Source organism: Dromaius novaehollandiae, chromosome 12, assembly GCF_036370855.1.
Source record: "Dromaius novaehollandiae isolate bDroNov1 chromosome 12, bDroNov1.hap1, whole genome shotgun sequence".
NCBI classification, from domain to species: domain Eukaryota; kingdom Metazoa; phylum Chordata; class Aves; order Casuariiformes; family Dromaiidae; genus Dromaius; species Dromaius novaehollandiae.
The window spans coordinates 4,971,655-4,992,391 of record NC_088109.1 but is presented as its reverse complement, the minus strand read 5'-3'; the positions used below and the strand labels follow the sequence as shown (position 1 = coordinate 4,992,391).

General features: G+C 45.0%; 1 protein-coding gene across 5 annotated transcripts in view; it reads left to right on the top strand.

The window, feature by feature from the left end:
* The first annotated feature begins 3,038 nt into the window (after positions 1-3,038).
* The window catches only part of LOC135329649 (protein polybromo-1-like), a 37,186-nt gene continuing 19,487 nt past the window's right edge, over positions 3,039-20,737 (top strand). For 2 of the 5 annotated variants that reach the window (XM_064518732.1, XM_064518727.1), the window contains exons 1-11: positions 3,039-3,174; positions 6,246-6,414; positions 6,664-6,738; positions 11,826-12,037; positions 13,560-13,745; positions 15,159-15,316; positions 16,277-16,453; positions 17,033-17,178; positions 17,507-17,664; positions 18,287-18,470; positions 19,428-19,638. In XM_064518732.1, coding sequence (XP_064374802.1) covers positions 3,108-3,174; positions 6,246-6,414; positions 6,664-6,738; positions 11,826-12,037; positions 13,560-13,745; positions 15,159-15,316; positions 16,277-16,453; positions 17,033-17,178; positions 17,507-17,664; positions 18,287-18,470; positions 19,428-19,638 — 1,743 coding nt within the window. In that variant the 5' untranslated portion in view covers positions 3,039-3,107. Of the gene's footprint in view, positions 3,175-3,477; positions 4,193-4,845; positions 5,974-6,245; positions 6,415-6,663; positions 6,739-11,825; positions 12,038-13,559; positions 13,746-15,158; positions 15,317-16,276; positions 16,454-17,032; positions 17,179-17,506; positions 17,665-18,286; positions 18,471-19,427; positions 19,639-20,737 lie in introns of those variants that run through there. The other 3 variants (XM_064518728.1, XM_064518731.1, XM_064518729.1) reach the window with 3 other exon arrangements.

The window sequence follows — 20,737 nt, the reverse complement described above, 5'->3', positions numbered from 1 at the left end:
CCGTGCTGGGAGATGAGACTTTTCTTCCTTGGCTTCCTCCCCCGCGGCCTCTCTGGGGGGCTGGTTTGGGGGAGGGGACCAGTGGGGCTGTTCTCCCTCCGGCTGTTGGCAAGACCTTCCCCAGAGCTGGCGAGCGGCTTGGCCACGTGCCTCTGGCCTTGCTGGCCTCAGGAGGCCGGGTGGGTTGAGACGGAGCCAAGGGTGGCTGTGGGGAGCTGAGGAGCCAGGGAAATCATGGGCTTCCTTTGCGTGACAAGAACAGTTCAGATCGCTGGTCACCTGTGCAGCACCCTGGCCTTTCGGCCATGCAGCCTGGGCTCTCTGGCCACAGGTGCTTGGATGGAGCCTCTTGGGCACCTCGGGCACATCAGTCCGCTCTCAGGGTGGCCCACAGCCCCAGAGCCCAGGGCGAACAGGCGTCCCAGACACAGCCCTTCGCGGTGGAGCACAGGAGAATCTATGAGCGTTAAGGATGAATTATTGAAAGGAAAAATAACGACACCAAGAACATTTCTGGAGGCTACAGGGGACTTTTTACCTCTGCCACACACCACAGAAACCCAAGTCTCTATACAGCAGACGCAAAGAAAGGGGAAGGTTTGTACACGAAGTTGGAGATATCTGTTCCAAAACAGGGGGATACCAGAACACGGTGAAATTCAGGCACTGTGTTAATCTTAGCGCTGGTCTTTGGGCAACAGTCTTACAGGCTAAGCAGTCACTGCTTATTTGGCTCGCTGGCTGCCCGGGAAGCGGGACACGAGCACGTCTGCGCAGCTGTGCGACGGGGCAGATCTCCCACCGCCCCGTTTCCACGCGAGGCTCTTCACCTGGGGATACACGTTCCCGTGCGCAATCCTGACTCCCTGGGGAACTAGTTAACTTAAAAAACCAGCAAGGAGACGGTGTGTCAACGTGAAAGCTTCCTTTCGCCCAGCAGCTGTCGCGGAGGACAACCCGCGCCGCCTCTGAGCGCGGCCACCGGCACAGCCACCCTGCGCCCGGTCGTGCCGCGTGCGGCCGCCTCGGCGCACAGGTGCTGCTGGCCGGGTGGGCCGGGCCAGGCTGGGCCGAGCCGAGCTGAGCCAGGCCGGGTTGGGCCAAGCCGAGCTGAGCCGAGCCGAGCTGGGCCGGACCGAGCTGAGCTGAGCTGGATCGGGTTGGGCCAAGCCGAGCTGAGCTGAGCCGAACTGAGCTGAACCGAGCTGAGCTGGGCTGAGCCGAACTGAGCTGAGCCGAGCCGAACTGAGCCGAGCCGAACTGAGCCGAACTGAGCTGAACTGAGCCGAACTGAGCTGAGCCGAGCCGAACTGAGCTGAGCCGAACTGAGCCGAGCCGAACTGAGCTGAGCCGAGTCGAACTGAGCTGAGCCGAACTGAGCTGAGCCGAACTGAGCTGGGCTGAGCCGAACTGAGCCGAGCTGAGCTAAGCCGAGCCGAACTGAGCTGAGCCGAACTGAGCCGAACTGAGCCGAACTGAGCCGAGCCGAGCCGAACTGAGCTGAGCCGAACTGAGCCGAGCCGAGCCGAACTGAGCTGAGCCGAACTGAGCCGAGCCGAACTGAGCCGAGCCGAGCCGAACTGAGCCGAGCCGAGCCGAACTGAGCTGAGCCGAGCCGAACTGAGCTGAGCCGAACTGAGCTGAACCGAGCTGAGCTGGGCTGAGCCGAACTGAGCTGAGCCGAACTGAGCCGAGCCGAGCCGAACTGAGCCGAGCCGAGCCGAACTGAGCCGAACTGAGCCGAGCTGAACTGAGCTGAGCTGAGCTGAACTGAGCTGAACTGAGCCGAGCTGAGCTGAACTGAGCCGAACTGAGCTGAGCCGAGCCGAACTGAGCTGAGCCGAACTGAGCCGAACTGAGCTGAGCCGAACTGAGCTGAACCGAGCTGAGCTGAACTGAGCCGAACTGAGCTGAGCCGAGCCGAACTGAGCTGAGCCGAACTGAGCTGAACCGAGCTGAGCTGGGCTGAGCCGAACTGAGCTGAGCCGAGCCGAACTGAGCTGAGCCGAACTGAGCTGAACCGAGCTGAGCTGGGCTGAGCCGAACTGAGCTGAGCCGAGCCGAACTGAGCTGAGCCGAACTGAGCTGAGCCGAGCCGAACTGAGCTGAGCCGAGCCGAACTGAGCTGAGCCGAACTGAGCTGAACCGAGCTGAGCTGGGCTGAGCCGAACTGAGCCGAGCCGAGCTAAGCTGAACTGAGCCGAACTGAGCTGAGCCGAGCTAAGCCGAGCCGAACTGAGCTGAGCCGAACTGAGCTGAACTGAGCCGAACTGAGCTGAGCCGAGCCGAACTGAGCCGAGCCGAACTGAGCCGAGCCGAACTGAGCCGAGCCGAGCCGAACTGAGCTGAGCCGAGCCGAACTGAGCTGAGCCGAACTGAGCTGAACCGAGCTGAGCTGGGCTGAGCCGAACTGAGCCGAGCCGAGCTAAGCCAAGCCGAGCCGAACTGAGCCGAGCCGAGCTAAGCCAAGCCGAGCCGAACTGAGCTGAGCCGAGCTAAGCCGAGCCGAACTGAGCTGAGCCGAACTGAGCTGAACTGAGCCGAACTGAGCCGAGCCGAGCCGAACTGAGCTGAGCCGAACTGAGCCGAGCCGAGCCAAACTGAGCTGAGCCGAGCCGAACTGAGCTGAGCCGAACTGAGCTGAACCGAGCTGAGCTGGGCTGAGCCGAACTGAGCTGGGCTGAGCCGAACTGAGCTGAGCCGAACTGAGCCGAGCCGAGCCGAACTGAGCCGAGCCGAACTGAGCTGAGCCGAACTGAGCTGAACCGAGCTGAGCTGAACTGAGCTGAACTGAGCTGAGCCGAGCCGAACTGAGCTGAGCCGAACTGAGCTGAACCGAGCTGAGCTGGGCTGAGCCGAACTGAGCCGAGCCGAACTGAGCTGAGCCGAGCCGAGCCGAACTGAGCCGAGCCGAGCCGAACTGAGCCGAGCCGAACTGAGCCGAGCCGAGCTAAGCCGAGCCGAGCTAAGCCGAGCCGAGCTAAGCCGAGCCGGGCCGCCGCTGCCCTCCCGCGGCCGCGCGGTGGCGCCGTCCTGCCGGGCCGGGCAGGGCCGGGCCGGGCCGCCCCCGCTGCCGCCGCGGCCTCCCGCGGGACGCGGCCGGGCTCATGGCGGCGCAGCGCGGCGCCCGCCGGCTCGGCGCGCTCGGGCTGCTCTGCCTGCTGCTGCCCGCCGGTGAGCGCGGGGCCCCGGGCGGCCGCTGCGGCGCCTGGCTCGCGGGCGCGGGGAGGCCGGGCCTGGCGGCGGGAGCCGCGGCGGCCCCGGGAGGGTCTCCCCGCCGGGCCCGGGCAGCTCCCGCCGGCGAGGCCGCGTCGCGCCCGGGCTGGGGGCGCCCGAGCGGCGGCGGGGGCTGAGCGCGGCGCGGCCCGGCCGGGGCTCGCCGGGGGGAAAGGCCGGCGGGAAGCGCCGCGCCGCGGGGCCCCCGAGTCGGCTGCCGAGCAGCGGCGCCGGGGAGCGGTGCCGCGGGCTGCGCAGCCCGGGCCGGGCCGGGCCGGGCCGGGCCCGAGGAGGAAAGGCAGAGGCGCCCGCAGGCTTTGCCGAGCGAGGTCTCCCCGGAGGAGAAGCGTTCCTGGCGCCGAGTGCACCGGTGGCTTCACCTTCTCCGGTGTAGCAAATTCTGCGCCCACGCGTGCGAGAAGGATGAATGGGATCCCGTGCGGATGTGCGAGAGGCCGTTTAGCTTGATGGTATTTAATTTTAGGACCTAAAGGATTACACTTGCTCTGAGGGTTGAGCTAAACGACGCCTGAGACGATCAGTCTTCTGTGTAAGGCTTTGCCCGGCGAACACCAGAAGAAGAGCTCTCTAAGCTAAATCGCAGCGATGGCGCTAGAGCAATAAATACACGCAAGCCGTCCTTGAACAAGCGTAGGTTGGAAATTAGAGGATGTTTTCTTCTTGGAGCAGTGCAGTTTCAAGGGGAATAGCTTAGCAGCTCTGCTCCTGAGGTGGAGCCTGACGAGCTTGTCGGAGGGTTTTGGAGGCGCCGATTATCGGCAGGACAGGGTGGGCCGCTCAGTGACGGCTCTGCCAAAGCAGGAGGCCACTTCTGCCTTCCTCCACCTTAGCACTTGCTCCGTGCTGGGCTGCGGTGGCTGTTGGGCCCCTTCGGAGCTGATTCAAATCATTAGCCTGGCGGAAAAACAACTAGCAAAAACCAAAGGCACGCAAGGCGCCGGAGAGGCTGCGATGGGTAAGTGAATTGAATCGGCTCAGGAGGGCTCCTGTGAGGAGCAGAGTTGGAGGAGGAAGAGAGGGACAGAGCAGAGGAGCCGAATCCCTCTCCTTTGGCAGTGCTCAGCCGTTAGATCGGCTCGGCTGGTCCGAGGCTACGCTCTGAGAAGCGCTCTACACCTTTTGTTTCCACCGTTCTTTTACTGCGCTGCAGTAGCCCCGTTGTGAGAGGGAGGGAGTAATTTTGTTGGTCGCCTTGTTTTGTTTGTGCGTGAGTTCGCAGCGTACTTTAGAATTAGCTTGGCTACCTGTTACTGCCGTACTGGTGATGCAGAAAGGAGATTGTTGTCGGATGACGTTACGCGTCTGCTGAGAAAAAGTTGTGTGAGCCAGGCATGAGAGTGCGTAAACATATCTGCAGAAGTACTGTGGTGTTGCTGGAGAAGTTCCTGTTTGCTTGTATTTGATGAACCTTCACCTTTAGCTCCTTACAGCAGTGATTATTTTTTTTTTCTGGTGTTGGCTGGAACGTTCAGATATATCTGGGCGCTGAAGGGTCAAGACTGTAGTCAAAGGCAAACTCAGTTTCTGCACTCGAGGACGTATCCCTGACTTTTCTTCCGAAGGAACAGGATTTGTCACCTTCTTGTCTGGATTCTCTGAACAACTACACCTGAAGGAACTGGAGGTTCCTGGTGGAGAGTGGTTTAGGAGCAAAACACCGGGGCTGCTCTTGGCACTTGGTGAAGCAGCATTAGCACTTGCTTTAGAGCTGGAACAACCGGGGTGTGCCCGGAGAGTTGTCTGTGCACACAACATAGGCGTGCAGGGGCAGGTTAGAGGTCGGGAAGTTTTCCTGCCCAGGTTCTGTTAAAGTCCTGGCTTAGTTACTCCCCTCGCAAGTATATTCCAAGTGTTTGAACCTCAGGTGTCTCCCAGAGAGCGATAAACCCCAAGCCATCAAACTGAATGGACCATGTGAGAGTGGCACAGGCTCAACTGTCTTGCTTATTTCCGTATTCTCCTTTTTTATGTTCTGCCAGTGATAGTTGTCTCAAGTAAAGTTTTTTTTGCTTTCTTGCTGACTCCTCCCTGCTGCCGCGGGCAGGCTGGCCCTATTTTAACTCCATACTGGCCTGTCCCACTTCTGCTGGGTACCCAGAGCATTGCAGTTGCGATGCTGCTAGGGAAATCCTAAAGCTTAAGCTTTGAGAAGCATTTCCATGTGACTGTTGGAGGTTTTTGATTCAGATGTGTCATTCTTACCTTGCAGTCGTTCAGGCTCGAAAGGGCAAAGATAGGGAGGGAGAAACCAGCCTGCACATTAATGAGTACCTCAGCCCAGTGCGATGGTTTTCAGCGCTGCTGGAAAGCGTGGGATATCCTGCCATGAGTCTGTCCCCGTATGCAGACACTTCTGCTTCCTCACCGCTGCAGCTGCGCCGGCTGAGGCTGGCAGTGGGAGCACGCCGCTTGACCAGTGCTGCTCCTAGGGATCTCTGTCTGTGACGTCCCGTTGCATGTCGTGAAGACGTGCCCTGAATCGAGCCAGATTAGGAATGTCTGTGAAGTAAAGAAAACAACAGGCAGAAGCAGCCAATTCATAGGGAAATCTGCATCTGTAGGGAATGTGGCTGTGATGCATCTTTTGCATCCAGTCAGATATCTAGGAAAATTTGATGTTTCTTCCGGCTGATCTTTTCAAAGACCTGGCTGGTCACGTTGGTGTTTGAGTCTTTAGAGTGACTGGGTGGCCACTAGCAGATGCAGTGATGGGAACACCACCAGACAGAGCATCTCGTAAGTGTATTTGCATGCAGTTTAATCCCTTATGTATGTGTGAACACTTGCGAAGAGCTACTCGATGAAGACAAGATACCATGAGTTCCTGTGTCAGGAGTACGTATTTGCCTTTGCTATACTCTGAAGGAACTAATTGATTTGGAAGACCTAAGGGAAATACCTGAAACCTATTTAGATATGAACCTAGGTGAGCTGATCAGTATGTGTGCGATACTTGGTATGATGAGTATTTCTTTAGGTACGAACTCTTGGATTTTAACTTTTTTCAGTTTTGGGTGAGGACTATGAGGCATATGCTGATCATCATGGCAAGGCGCAACCTGCAGAATCCTGTCCCAACTTCTGCTGTGGAGATTGCATGCGTCGATACTGTTGCTCTAATGTGCTACTGAAATTTGATGAAGGACAACAATTTAAGTGTAATCTGCTTGATGGAAGGTAGGAGGCAAACCGAATATATACAGCAGGCATTTCTTTGAATCGCCAGATAACAAAGATGTATAGTTGAATGGTTAAAACACACAGTGGTACTTTTCAGCTCTCTTTCTGGCTCCGTCAGGGATCTACGTTAATGCATGTAACCTACCTGCAGAATGGGAATAATGCGATGGACAAATTGGCGTATGAACTGATATGTATTTAAGTAAGTCTTAAATTCCATTTTTGAGATTAATTCTCTCATTACAGGACCTCTGGCTCAGGCAATGTGAATTACCTGCAGTTCCGTGCAGACTTTGATGATTACATAGACTCTGGCCCCAGGTAAGTCATGGCTAGTCTTAGCTTTTCAAATGTTAGTTATTTGAAGGCTCTTTATTACATAATCAATACATGCCAGTATAAAATGAAAATAGAAGTACTCACTTGTGTGTTAAGAATGCTGAGCACTCAAGCATTTCAGAGTATTTGAAGAAGTAAAGACATAGGAAGAGGTTAGATGATGCTGTTTAGACCATAATGATCATCATATGTAATATTCCATATTCTCATTATTGAATGGGAGTTTGTCCTCTAAAGCCTTAGCACACTTACTCTCTGCTTTTAAATACTGGCAGATGAAGTCTATAGCGGCTATATTAAAGAAGCTGCTCTTGTATGAAGAATCTCCTTTTTTTAGCATTTTTTGCACTTAGAGCAAGAAATATTGATAAAATCTGTTTCAGTCTGTGAAAATAAAAATATTTTCAGTGCCTGCATTATGTTAATGGTTGTTCACAGAAAACCAGAGTTCTTGCTCTAAGCCATTCCTATTTTTAGTTGTGACCTGGAAAAATATAAAGAAACCACGCCAGTTACTATGAATATGAGCTATGAATGTTTGCTATACCTGCGTATGTTTGAATAATTACAAACCTTTAGGCTCTGCCTTGGGGTTTTTTGCTCAGAGCGCCTCTTCATACCTGAGCCATGCTTCATCTTTTGAATTCATGAGGTCTTAGCAGATTAAAAGTAAATAAAGGCAAAGGTCCACATGAAGTGCCAGCAAAGTCTCTATTTTTAAAAACAAGCTACAGATCTTACAGAGGCCTTTTTTGAGAAAGGCCTGTACTTCAATCTCTTTGCTCTAGACATGTGCTTGAATGTCTTCCAGAGGTTGGAATGCTCTTGAATCTTGACTCAAGACCGAGCAAGCACAACCGCAAAACCTGTAGCCAACAGTATGCTTGATGCAAAGCCTAACTAAATCCCCCAACTGAAGTGGGTTCTGGATCATGCTGTATGCTGCTCACATACTCTGGGACCTAGTCTGGCCGGTGTCAGAAATAATAGGATTTTTTCTCTCAGCTTGAGTGATAGTAAATCGGGAGTTGTCAACATCCTACATCAACTAGATCTGGTTTTCTCCCTTTAGAGCTATCATGACAATAATTTCCACAAAGAACAATTGTGAAAGGCCAATCTGAAAATTGTGTTCCATAGTGGAAGTGTGAACTCATCTTCACTTATATTGTACTTTTCCTCTGTGATTAAACACCATCACTGCCCTCTAAGATCCCTCCCTCTTTAAAAAAATAAAAACAGAAATCCTGTACTCAACCACACTGGAGTAAAAGCATCTTAAACACAGAACTCACTAATGTTGTAGATGTCGCAGAGCAGTAAGGGCAGCTGCCCCCTAAGGGACAGAGGGCCAGGAGCCCTCCAACGTCAGGCTGGGAAGTCCGTGCACCGGTCAGGGTCCTGATAACAGGATCCATGCCAGACACAGCTGGAGACAGGCACACCTACAGCTTAGCTGAGGAAGGGACTGCAGGCCCAGGCCTGAGCTTAAATGGAGCTCCTGGGCCCTGGGCAGAGGGTGTGGGGGGAGACCCCAGGTAAGGCTGGTAAGGGCCATTAAGGCCTGTCAGTGCTCTCAGGGTCCTGGCAGTAGCTGGTTGTTTTGAACACAGGAACAGTCACTGCGAACAGCTCACTCAGTGCTGTAGTCAAGTAAGATTTTAGCCATGATCTAGTATTAATTTTATGGTGCCTTAGTGTTGAGAATGTCTGCCAGTTTTGTTGGTATGTCTGTTCTTGTAGTCCTCAGAGATAAGTATGTCTTCCAGAGTGTTTTTGTTTCTGAGAACAAACTTAGGCTGATGTTATGTGAACTCTAATATATATATAAAAGAGTCAGATAGTTGCTGAGAGCTACTGTGTTTGCTTTTTATTTAGTGCTGCTTGTACGTAGTTGACTACCAGAGAAAGTGGCACATCAGGTTAAATATACCTAAAGCAAAAACAGGGGAACAACTCTTCTGTAACAGAGTATTGCTATTAAAATATTTCAGTTTCATGTTTGATCTGTTCATATAAATTTAAATGTTTATCATCAGTGAATGGCTAGTATGCTTTTCTTTGGTAGTTTGTGAACTATAAACAATAGAAAGTATAGGCAATCCTTAATAAAATGCAGTATTTCTACTACTCATCTCAGTAGAGCTATACTACAGATGACAATACTCTTTTCTTCTGTATGGTTATGTTTCTAATCTAGCAATCCAATTGATTTCCCTTGGGACATGAATAATTTGAAAGTGGTTAAGAAACTGGCAGGTTGTATTTCATCAATCAAAAATACCTGTTCATTACTGTGTCTTCCTGTTTTCTTTCTCACATGCAGATGATTGTAAATTGAACAGTGCATTTTTGTTTATTTGCCTGTGTATTCAATATAAGCAGCCTGACAATATTTATAATCATAGCTGTGGAATGACAATGTCAGTCATTGACAGTGAAGCACGATATCATTCATGTTTTTTTTAATCCTTAAGATGCTCAACTGCTTGAAAAAAGACAAACAGTTTTAAAGAACATTAAGACAAGTAATGATTTAATTGAGTGAATTTAAACGCAGAGTAAATTTGGCCCAATGGTCTTCTACAGGTTTCACATCAGTCCTTCCTGTGGTCAGTTCTGCACAGAATTATTAGAATGGCAATGGTATTGTATATCTTTACTGGTTTCTGTCACCCCGTGTTGCTGTTTTGTCCTTCATCTTGCCATGAGTTGCCAGATGTGAAAATGAAATGTATAACTAATGATCCTTCTACCACCTTGGAGCTGACATTCATAAAGTAAGAGAGAGTAATAAAAAGAAATGAACACAGCACACGTTTCATGGTTCAAGAACGCGTTTGACTCACAAAGGGAGTGAATCTGCCCAAAGATAGGTCGTAATGATATTGCATTGCCTACTGTGAAACTATTACAACATTAATATGAAAATGAAAACAGGTATTTACTCTGAATGCTTGTCTTTTGCTTACTAGTGATTTTTAGATTAAGGGATAATAGGATAATTCTGGTAAGAATATGAACAGAATCCCCAAAACATATAACGTAGAGGCAGATCCTCAGCTAGTCTAAATCAGGCTAACACTGTTGGACTCAGTAAAGTAGGTTTGAAGTACGCAAGTCACCGTAGCCTGTAGCTGTTTGAGTCAGTCCAGAGACTTAATTACTATCAGTATAGAAGGAACGTATTTGGTCAGTATGCAGTGGTTTCTGCAAGTCAAGCGTCCAACTGATCTGTATCTGCAGAATCTTTAACCTGTTCAAAAACTGTTTCTGACTTTACAGGAAAGTATCTTCTGTTGCCTTATCCCTCTGACTGTGTGATGTCTGAAAAGGAAGAGAAGATTTTTATGAATTCTAAAACTTGGAGTTAATTAACAACCAGTTAAGTTTATCAGTGGTACAAGATTTTAATTCATTATCGTTCCTGCTTTTTTAATAATAATTTTAAAAATTGTATTTCCTTACTAATTGTCTATGAAGTTTAAGAAGCATGTGCCTGCTGCTTTGCTGTGGCACTGTTGCTCTGGAGCAGCCCAGGGTACACAGCCCAGGTCTCTGTTTACTGCTGACAGTAAATACAGGAATTTTCATGACACTAATAGCTAGAATCAGTTTTCCTTCCAGAATGTCTCTCTCTGGTTGTTTTTTTGTTTGTTGGGGGCAGGCTGTTTTGTTTCTTCAGTTATGCTTTAGGAAGTTACGTGTGTGTCTGAGAAGTCCTGAATGTGCCCAGCCCGACAGGAACTCCTTGTACGTCTTGGCATGGTCAGGGCTTCTGCATCTGTGCTACGTTTGCACTACTCAGTGGGTTCATTGCTTCTAGGCTATGGGAGATGGGTTGGCTGTGCATGTTGCACGTGCATGATAAATCCTACGCGAGCATGACAAATTTTCTTCCAGGGAACATTTTACTAAAATTTATATTCGGGAAAGTTTCTAAGTAGGAGGTGTAGGAGTAAATTGCCTCCATTGTACTATCGTGTAAAAGGATGGATGCAGACTCTGAAAGCAGTGTGGCTGACCTAATGTATGCTGTCACGCTGGATGATTTCTGGCAACTGGCTTGTGAGCTGGCATACAGAGCTAGGTTACGCTGAATAAGCTTTTTGTTCATGTCTTTCTCCTTTATATTTTGTTTAAGAAATTTGAAGTATTTTTCATTGCAAATTATCTCCAAGTTGGTCAGCGTCCCACCCAGAAGTGGAGCATTAGCGATTTCTCTGAATCAGGGGGTATATCTGCGTAGCCATCAAGTAAGCTGGTAGTGTTGATTCCTAACCTACCTTTTGCTTCATCTTCATTGAGGTTTGTAAGCTCCGTAACTGAGAAGCTGGCAGTAGATTTCAGAGAGTGCAAAGGTCGTTTTAACCAAATATCTATTAAAATAGAAACAGGTCTTGGTTGCTCAACAGTATTTGATTGGAAACTGCTCTTTTGGGTCACAGGATATTGATCACTTTTATTTTCCAGGATATGTAAACAACCCCCTATAACCTCTTTCTCTCTGAAAATAATTTGTCTTGTCATATGATGAATTCTGTAACTCAAAAACGAGTTCAATTCAAGTCCGCTACTTGAAATTGGAAAGTTAGGCGCTGGTTATACTTCACTTCCTAATCTTTCACTTTGTAAATACTTTGACATGAAGGATAGGTTTAGTGGCAAGCACTTCCAGAGGCTTTTGTTGTAGGTTTAGGCTTTCAGTTTTAAGCCAGTAGCCAGGATAGAGAGATGCTCAAATCACCTGTGTCTGTATAGCAGCATGGTGCTTATCTAATAGTCAAAAAAAGAATGCAGATGTAGAGGCACAAACATTTTATTCCTCTTGACTATTCAGTATGGAAGTACTGTTCAAACTGCAAACAAAGAAATCTACTCGTGTTAATAAAGCAAGATGTATTGAATGCTATCGCATTAGCCCTTTGCTGAATAAGACACCTTTTGTTTAAAAGATGAGTTTCTAATTTATCACTAAGTGTAGTAGCGATAGGTGCGTGTTTAGAATCCTGTTTGACTCTGCACAAACTATGCTTCTGTCTTGTTGTATTGTACCTATTTTTATTCAGGACTGATTCAGAGATTTATGAGGATGCAGTTGAACTTCAGCAATTCTTTATTAAAGTTCGAGATGAACTGTGTAAAAATGGAGAGATTCTTCTGTCACCAGCTCTCAGCTATACCACCAGGCATCTTCACAGTGATGTAGAGAAGGAAAAGAAGGAAAAGTTGCCCAAAGAAATAGAGGAGGATAAACTCAAAAGAGAGGAGGAGAAGAGAGGTAGCTATTTTTCTTTACATCAGTATGAAATATGTTAATTGAAAAACATGCCTATGCATATGATGCATGCTCTGCTCTTTCTGCAGCTTCACCTACTGAAGGAACCTTAATAGTCCCTCTGATTGCCCAGCCAGGGATCTTGTAATTTAAAGTTATGAGGAATTTATTTTATTCTGATCCTTGTAGGCCAAGCCATATGGCTTTAAGAAAGACATATAGCTAAATGCTAACCTTACGTAAACTGTTTAATCAGAACAGGTACTGGCAGTCTTATTCCAAGGATATGATAAAAGAAAACAATAGTTTTTAATATATCTTTCTTTCTACTAATAATAAACTCAGCAAAGACTGTTCCAGTTGACTTTTTGTCATTTCTTTTTTTGGCAAATACCAGCTTTCTTTATGTTTGCTGATAGTGTTATCTATGATCATGCTTTTAATGCTCATGTTGAGGTAGGCCTTTTGCATCTTCTGAAGAACAACTGGCTTGAACAATTCCTTAGGGCAAGAAGCCTACTGTGAAGGTCTCTTGTGTTTCACATTCCCTGGCTCTTCCTGTGCATGTAATGGCTGTAAAGGGACAACAGCTGTGATGCCCTTTTTCTCTCTTCCTATGAGAAAAACAAACAAACAAACAAACAAACAAAAACCCAAAGAAAGAGAAACATGCCTGAAACAGGCTTCTGAGCTCATTGCTATCAGTGAGTTCTTCTTCTCTCACTGGGGAGCCTCAATAAAACTTACGTGTAAAAGCAGTCCACAGTCTTCAGCAGCACCAGTAACAGGAAGGAGAGACTAGGTGAGGCACAAAACATGCTTTAACCCTTTCTTCACACTGAAATTCAGTGGTAGGGGGGTATCGGGTACCATGTGGCACTTTTGCCTTGACCCTTTAGGAACAGAAAGCATTGCTTTCTTTTTGGTATCTGATTGCATAGCATCTAGAACAGTGGGTTCCTGATCCTCAGCTGCAGCATGATGATCTGCCTGTATGAAAGACTAATTCATCCTAACGTATTAAACACTGACACTATCTCTAGGTAGCCTGCAAACTTTATTAACCTGTAGTAATGTTCCTGCTTGCAGACGTCTTCCTCTTTTGGGCTTTCATGTGCTCTTGGATGCACATTACGCTCAACAATACTAACAAAACTACTGACTGCTTTATAAATAATTATTAGTCATTACTGTTTTAGTGGTAATTCATTAAGCCAGGTCCTTTAACTCAATTTCTGAAGAGCAGAGGTATGATTTAAAAAGTTGCTAGTCTATTTCTAGAGTGCCTCTTTTATTCCTTAGGTGGCTCAAAGGCTTTGGCACATGATCAAATTTTGACAAGTTAGAGTGTCTACTTAAAGGAGGTTGAAATTTTGTGTGCAGTGTCTTTTATTTGTCTTTCACAGAAGACTGACCTGTCCAGCATTTTACAAAGGGTGAGAGCATTCACATCAGCAGTAATGGCTAACGTGTAAATATGGATGTACTAACTTCTATCTTCCCCTTTTTTTCTTCTTGAAATAAGAGGCAGAAAAGAGTGAAGATTCTTCTGGATCAGCTGGCCTGTCAAGTTTGCATCGGACCTACAGCCAGGACTGCAGCTTCAAGAACAGCATGTACCACGTAGGGGACTATGTCTGTGTGGAGCCTGCTGAAGCCAACTTGCAACCTCACATAGTCTGTGTTGAGAGACTGTGGGAAGACTCTGCCGGTAAGAATGTCTTTGCTATAGGAGAACAATGTGGTGAAACTTACCATTGCTATTTAAAACTTCCAAGTTAAGCCTTTTCTGCGTAGAAATTATTTCATTTACAGCAGTGTGTGGGGGCTGGTGAGTATTTTTGCTTGTTTCTGAATTACTTTGTTCCAAAGAATATCACAAATACAGAGTTAAAGTTCTTGAGTCAATACACACCCTTCCCCCCCCCCCCACCTCCCCCCACACCCCCACAAATTGTAAGCATCCTACAGAATAGGCTCTTCTGGGTGGGCTGGGCTAGCTGTAACTCAAGTGCAGCTGTGTTTATTAGGAGAGACTGAAAGGGCTTCACTTTGGAGAGAAGTCTGAAGCAGGATATAATTAATGTTACAAAAATCATATAGTTGGTGGATAAGGTGAATGCAGAAATACCATTCAGCAGATCTTATGGTACTAGAATTAGAAGGCCCTCACTGACATTAGTAGGTCAAATTAAAACATGACAAAGTGTCTGGGGTTTTAATGTGGTGGGTAGTAAGGCTCTGGAATCGACTTCCCCAGGAGCTTGTGGAGGCAGCTTCAAAACTGGGTGAGAGAAGTCAATGTACTACAGGTTTAAAACAGATAATAAGGTGAATAGCCAGAGAATAATAGCCAGATAAAGAGAATAGCTCTCTAACACCCCTAAACCAAATCAACCACAGACAGTGGCAAAGCTTGCGTGCTTTCCCTTAATAGCCCGTCCTGCTGACTCCATCGGATAGAGCGTATTGGGCTAGATGGATCACTGGTCTGGCGAGTTGGATGTTTCTTAAGTTCTTTGTCTGCTGTGGAGAAAGTAAATAGCACTTTTTAAATTCTGATTCAGTCCACAGATTACAAATTCTTTGATTTAGAAAAATAGCATATATCCCCAATTTCTTTTTAAATGGATAAGTTATAATTTGATATTTTTGTCACAGCATAATGTGGAAGGAATAGTTCTTAAAAAGCTTGAAACCCTTCATCCAAGGGTCTTGAAACATCTGGCTCTTCGAATAATCAGGCGATTATTGTGTAGACTTTGAAGCCACTTCGAGGCCTGAAAGTCAGGATTTTAAATAAGTTGCCGACTGTATTTCCCATAGCCATCTGGCTCAACAGAACTAACATCTCCTTTGTTTTGCTGAGTCAGATTTTCTTAGGAAAAAAACAGCTTGCAAGTTTTTGAAGTAACTAAATTTTCCTCATCTGAAGCAGTTAAGGAACGTTGCCTTGTTTTAAATGGGTTAGATTTACTCCCAGTATGAATTGCTATATGGCCGTTTAATTATGAAGACAATCTATGGTTGGTTTTGTTTGCTCATGCAATAGAAAACATACCTTTTTACATCTTCTCTTCCCTCCCTCCCTCCCTCTCTCCCTCTTTCTTTTCCTATGTTAAAGGAGAGAAATGGTTGTACGGCTGTTGGTTTTATCGACCAAATGAAACATTTCATCTTGCAACACGAAAGTTCTTGGAGAAAGAAGTTTTTACAAGTGACTATTACAATAAAGTTCCTGCTGGCAAAATTTTAGGCAAATGCGTGGTCATGTTTGTTAAGGTGAGAGACTCTTTGGACTAATTTGTTAAATAAGATGTTTTCCATTATTTTCTTGAAGAGGTGTGGGTGTTCTGATATGCAGGCATATTCGAACAGTACTTTATAAAACAGAACTTACTTCGTACTGTGTTCTTCATTTGCTTTGTGGTACATGTAGCTCATCCACGGTGGAGCAGAAGTGGTATAAAGTGATGGTGCTTTCCAGTGCTGGTTGGTTTGTAGAATCATATACATATTACATAGTTTACTGACTTTTGAGAGGATATAGTAGAGAAACCGCAGGTAATTTCTGAAAGGTTCCCTTAAAAGGGAGTAGATAGGTTTTGGGCAGAGGGAGACTTGCATGTCTTGGCGGTTCAGTAACAGGATGAAGTCTTTCATCTTTGTCTCAAGTTTGATTCCACATAGTTCCCTATGCTGAACATTTTTGGCCTGTTTGAGCCATGTCAATATTTCAGCCAGTTCTTCAAAGGCAGTGTGTTTAAGGAAAGAAGTGTTACTGCTGGTGAGGACATGGACGGGTATTACTGTCAGATATCAACAGGCATGGAGCTTACAGTGTTTTTCACAACTCGGTGGTTGCGGTCTCTTTCCCGGTCAAAGCTCAGAAACCTTGTAAAGGCAGTTTGGGTCTTCAAGTCTGCTTGTACTTGTTAACGTACTTTCTTGGTAGATGAATGAAACCTGACTTCTTCTCACCTGGCAACCTGGTGCCTGTACTGAATTTAGCATGCACTTTCTTCTTCTCCAAGGGTGGGGTTTCTTGTTGTTTGTTTCTAATTTTTAATGTAACTCGGAGTCAAACTGTGAGAGAGAAACTCAGTGGGAAGGTTTTATTAAAAGTGTTTCTGATAAATACATAGGAAAAAACAGGGAGCATGAGAGGGAGTTAACAGTGTATCTGTGGTGTGTGTGTGTTCCTGAAAGACTTCATCTAAAAGTATTTTCTTCAATCCACAGGAATATTTTAAATTATGTCCTGAAAACTTTAGAGATGAAGATGTCTATGTCTGTGAGTCACGTTATTCTGCGAAGACAAAATCTTTTAAAAAGATTAAACTGTGGACTATGCCCGTTAGCTCTGTAAGATTTGTCCCACGAGATGTGCCTCTGCCTGTGGTCCGTGTTGCTTCTGACGTTGAGTAAATCTTTTCCATTTTATTCACATCATGATAAAACGAGGGAATTCCTTCTTGTGAGATCTTGTCTTGATGCACAGTAAGGGGATATCCTGTGTTTTGATGAGCTTTCTGAAATCTGGGACTGGAAGGTCAAATGAGGCACGGTGTGAGCTTTGACTAAAAAGCAATGAATTCAGTAGAGCCAATGGTATGAATTGGCACACCGTATGTAGAATGTTGCTGGTGTTGTATAGGAGAGTTGAGTCATGAAATTTTTATGAACGTTAATTTTGGCCAAATACTTAATTCCTGCCTCCTAAGCATATTACTGTGCTTTAAAACAAATCATCAACATAGGCTGGCAGGGCTTAGCCAGTTGACAACAGTGAAGCAACAGAACAAAAAAGGGCCTGTGAATTACTGTTCTGGCAAAATTACAGCTTTGGTTGTTAAATAGCAAAGTTAGCAACATACGTAGCGGTGGCGTAAAGATTAAAAAAAGAGAAGTGTTTTTTTTTACTTGCCCTGGCATGTTTTTATTTATGTGATTGGTTTTCACTCTTTTGCAAGTTTCTAAATGCATGCTCTTCTGTAGGACAAAGGAGATGTTCCAGTAGAAATGTCCAGTGGAGAACCTGGTTGCCATTACTTTGAACAGCTCTGTTACAATGATATGTGGCTTAAGGTTGGGGATTGTGTCTTCCTAAAATCACATGGGTTAGTGCGAGCTCGAGTAGGAAGGTGGGTGCAACTTCTTTATTTGCAGTTTGCGTCTATAAAAGTAACTTGGACCAAAGATTGGCTTGTTGCAGAAAGTAGAAAAGAGGATGATGGGAAAAGATCTTCTGCATGAAACAAAATGTTAGAAGCTTTTAACAGACTGAGGTAGAAGCATGGCAAGCTAAAAAGATGGTGCAGCCGTAGAGTTGGAATAGAGATGACTTCCAGACTGTCGTTCTGTACTCAAAGGTTTTTCCCGGCAGTCGTCTTGAACAACACGGTGTGTTCAGCTGTCTCCTGTATGAGGGATGGCCATTCACTTCCGTCACTGGTTTGTTTTTCTTTCTAGAATTGAGAAGACGTGGGTGCGAGATGGAGCTGCATATTTTTTTGGTCCAATCTTTATACATCCTGAAGAAACTGAACATGAACCAACTAAAATGTTCTACAAGAAGGAAGTGTTTTTGAGTAACTTGGAGGAGACCTGTCCTATGACTTGCATTTTGGGTAATTATTAACAACCTTAAATCCAACGGATTCTCTCTTTCTTTTCTTAAATGTCTTAAAAATCTGAAGTGATTTATAGTTACATGTAGGTTTGATTCCAAGTAATTTTTTTCATCTTGAGAGGAGGAGGAGACCGTTTCCACAGTGTTGCCTGTCTCTGGGACCTCTGGTGAGAATTTTCATCAACAGCAGGCTTTCTTACAAAACAGAATTACGTTTATGTTACCAAAGCTGAATGTTGCCTACAACCAGCGGACAGAAAAGTCGTTAGTGTCATTATTCCAATATATTTTACCTGGAAAGTCCTGAAAATCTGCTTGAAAAGAAAGTCAAAATGGGCTTTATTGAGTAAGAGGGATGACTATGTGTACCTCGTTTTGTAGCTAAGATTCTGTGCTAAATACAGTTAACTGAGTAGTTTTCTTGTTCTTAAAAAACCACAAAAGCTGCATTGGGTTGGTGTAGGTTTCTCATGTTATTTAATGTACGGATGTCAGTTGGTTTATTTTCTGTAGCCAAATAGCGGGATTTTTCTAGACTTGCAAGAATTTGAGTGTCCACGCTTTTTATAAAATGTCAGCAAGTGTGGCCTCCTTCTTACTCAGCTCTTTCATTTTTGCAGGAAAATGTGCTGTTCTGTCATCCAAGGACTTCCTCTCCTGCAGACCAACAGAAGTCTCTGAAAATGATGTTTTTCTTTGTGAGAGCCGCTACAGTGAAAGCGACAAACAAATGAAGAAATTTAAAGGGCTCAAGAGGTTTTCACTCTCCGCAAAAGTTGTAGATGATGAAATATACTGTTTTAGGTAAAACTGTTATGGGAATGAGGCGATCACATGAGTACTCTTCTGTGAAGAAATCATGGTTGTAGGAGAAGGTGAAACGTGAATAATTTGACTAATCGCAATCTTTCAGGGTTTGGGGTTATTTTGGTTTTGTTCTGCTTTTTTAACATCTTGGGAAGGAGTCCAGATAACGTCAGCCTTTACATCCATGTTTCACTGTCTTTGTACCAGTGGATATTTTCTTTTCTCCAGGCTTCAGTAGAGGTCATTACATTACCAGATGTGTAAATCCCCTGGGATGGAGTTAAAATGCCTGTCATGCTGAGGTCCTCATTATGGGTAACAAATAGCTTTCCAGCTGGTGAACATTGATATAAATAAAAACATTGATTTCTAACTTAAGTAACACTGCATCTTCCACAGAGTTTAAATTTTAACTGCTTTCTCTTGCAGAAATGAAGAATTTTCTGCCTTGAAATCCCCTTCTATCCTAACTCACACAATATACACACAAAAAAAAAAAAAAGAAAAAAAAGAAACCAGCGAGGTCTGACTCTGGCCATGGACACTGAGTGATCTCTGCTCAGTGTCCTAAAAGGAAGCACAGACAATTGCCAAGTCACTATTGTTTCCATGTTGTTCAAGTTGATAGAAAGAAAGTTGGTTTTGTTACCTTGTTTTTCTTAAATTTACAAAATACCTGACAATCAGCAAATTACCAAAAGCAGTTTAGCTTGCTTCTGTTGTAATTACAGTAGTATTTAGGCGTTGCCGTTATTTAAGAATGCTAGTTTAAATCAAACCTGAACAAAAGGAGGCGGACCTGCTAATCTGCATTGTTCTTGAATTCCTTTTGTAATATCTGATTTACGTGTTTATTTGTGCACTCACCTCAAAATACGATATGTGTTATGTATGTATACTCTAAAAGGTGAGTATATTCTCATCTGCTTTTTCTCTTCCTACTCCACCTTTTAGAAAACCTATAGTTCCTCAGAAGGAGCCATCTCCCCTACTAGAGAAGAAGATCCAGCAACTAGAAGCAAAATTTGCTGAGTTAGAAGGAGGTGATGAAGACATAGAAGAGATGGGAGAAGAGGAAGGAGACATCGCTGAAACACCTTCTATCCCTCAGCTTCAGACCCCATTGGCTAGCGAACTGGATATAATGCCTTACACTCCACCTCAGGTAAAGATCTTCCCTAAGAAACCTTTAAAATTTTTTATTCCTCATTCTTTTTTCAGCCCAAACAAACAAACAAACAAAAAACCAGCAGAAACATTTTATCACATACACAGAAGAGATTTCTATTTCAGTTTAGTAGTCTTTGGAATAATTTTACAGAAGAGTTTAGCATATCCAATATGATATTCATGATTGTAATATTTAAGTCCATTTGAATACTCTTAAAGGAACCAGGACATTGAGGAAATCTTCTGGGGTTGTAACATACAACATTTTTGTATTTCTCATTAGTAGGATTTTTGTGACACTTATTAAGAAATATCAGGTCCTTATGTTAAATATATGTAAAGTTTTATTCTAATACTCAATTAACATAACATCCATTTCTAAGCCTTGAAAAAGACCAGCAATTTGGGTGTTATATTTTTGATACATTTTTAGAAAATACTGTATGTCCTTCCTGAAGGACAAAGAGATGACTTTTTTTTCTGCATGGACACTGAAAATCACTGGTTGGTTTTGCGTTATCATTCATGCTTGGAAATCAGAACTTGTAGAAAGTTAGAATAAAAATAATCAGAACTTTTTATGCGTCTTGCTGGACATCCCAGAAGTTTGAGAATTAGTCTGCTGGTGAATGGACAAGAGGTAAATGACAAATCATCGTGTGGTTATGTGCCACTTGAATGTGGCACGAGTCATTGCTGCTGCCAAACTGGGCATTTTTGTCTACCTTCCCTCTCTTGCTGTGTCTGTGACAAACCCTGGCGTTCCCATAACTGAGGGGTAAAGCAGGGTGGGGAGTTGCTTTATCAGAAAACTAACCTAACCAAAAAGTTTGTTTGCAGTTGGATTAAATCCTTTATCTGTTTCCATCACGTTCTCACAATACAATTGTCAGCATAGAAATAAACTTTCTTCTTCATCCCATCCTGGTCTTGCTCTATTTATATCCTCATTGAAAATTACCTTTTTAAACAGAACTCTTAGACAAAAGGCATGCATTTTCTTCACGTTCTCTTAAATGTGTGGAATTTTATTTAACAGTTATGTAAAAACAAAAATCTGTACTTTCTTTTTTCTGATAACAAGAGAAGTACTT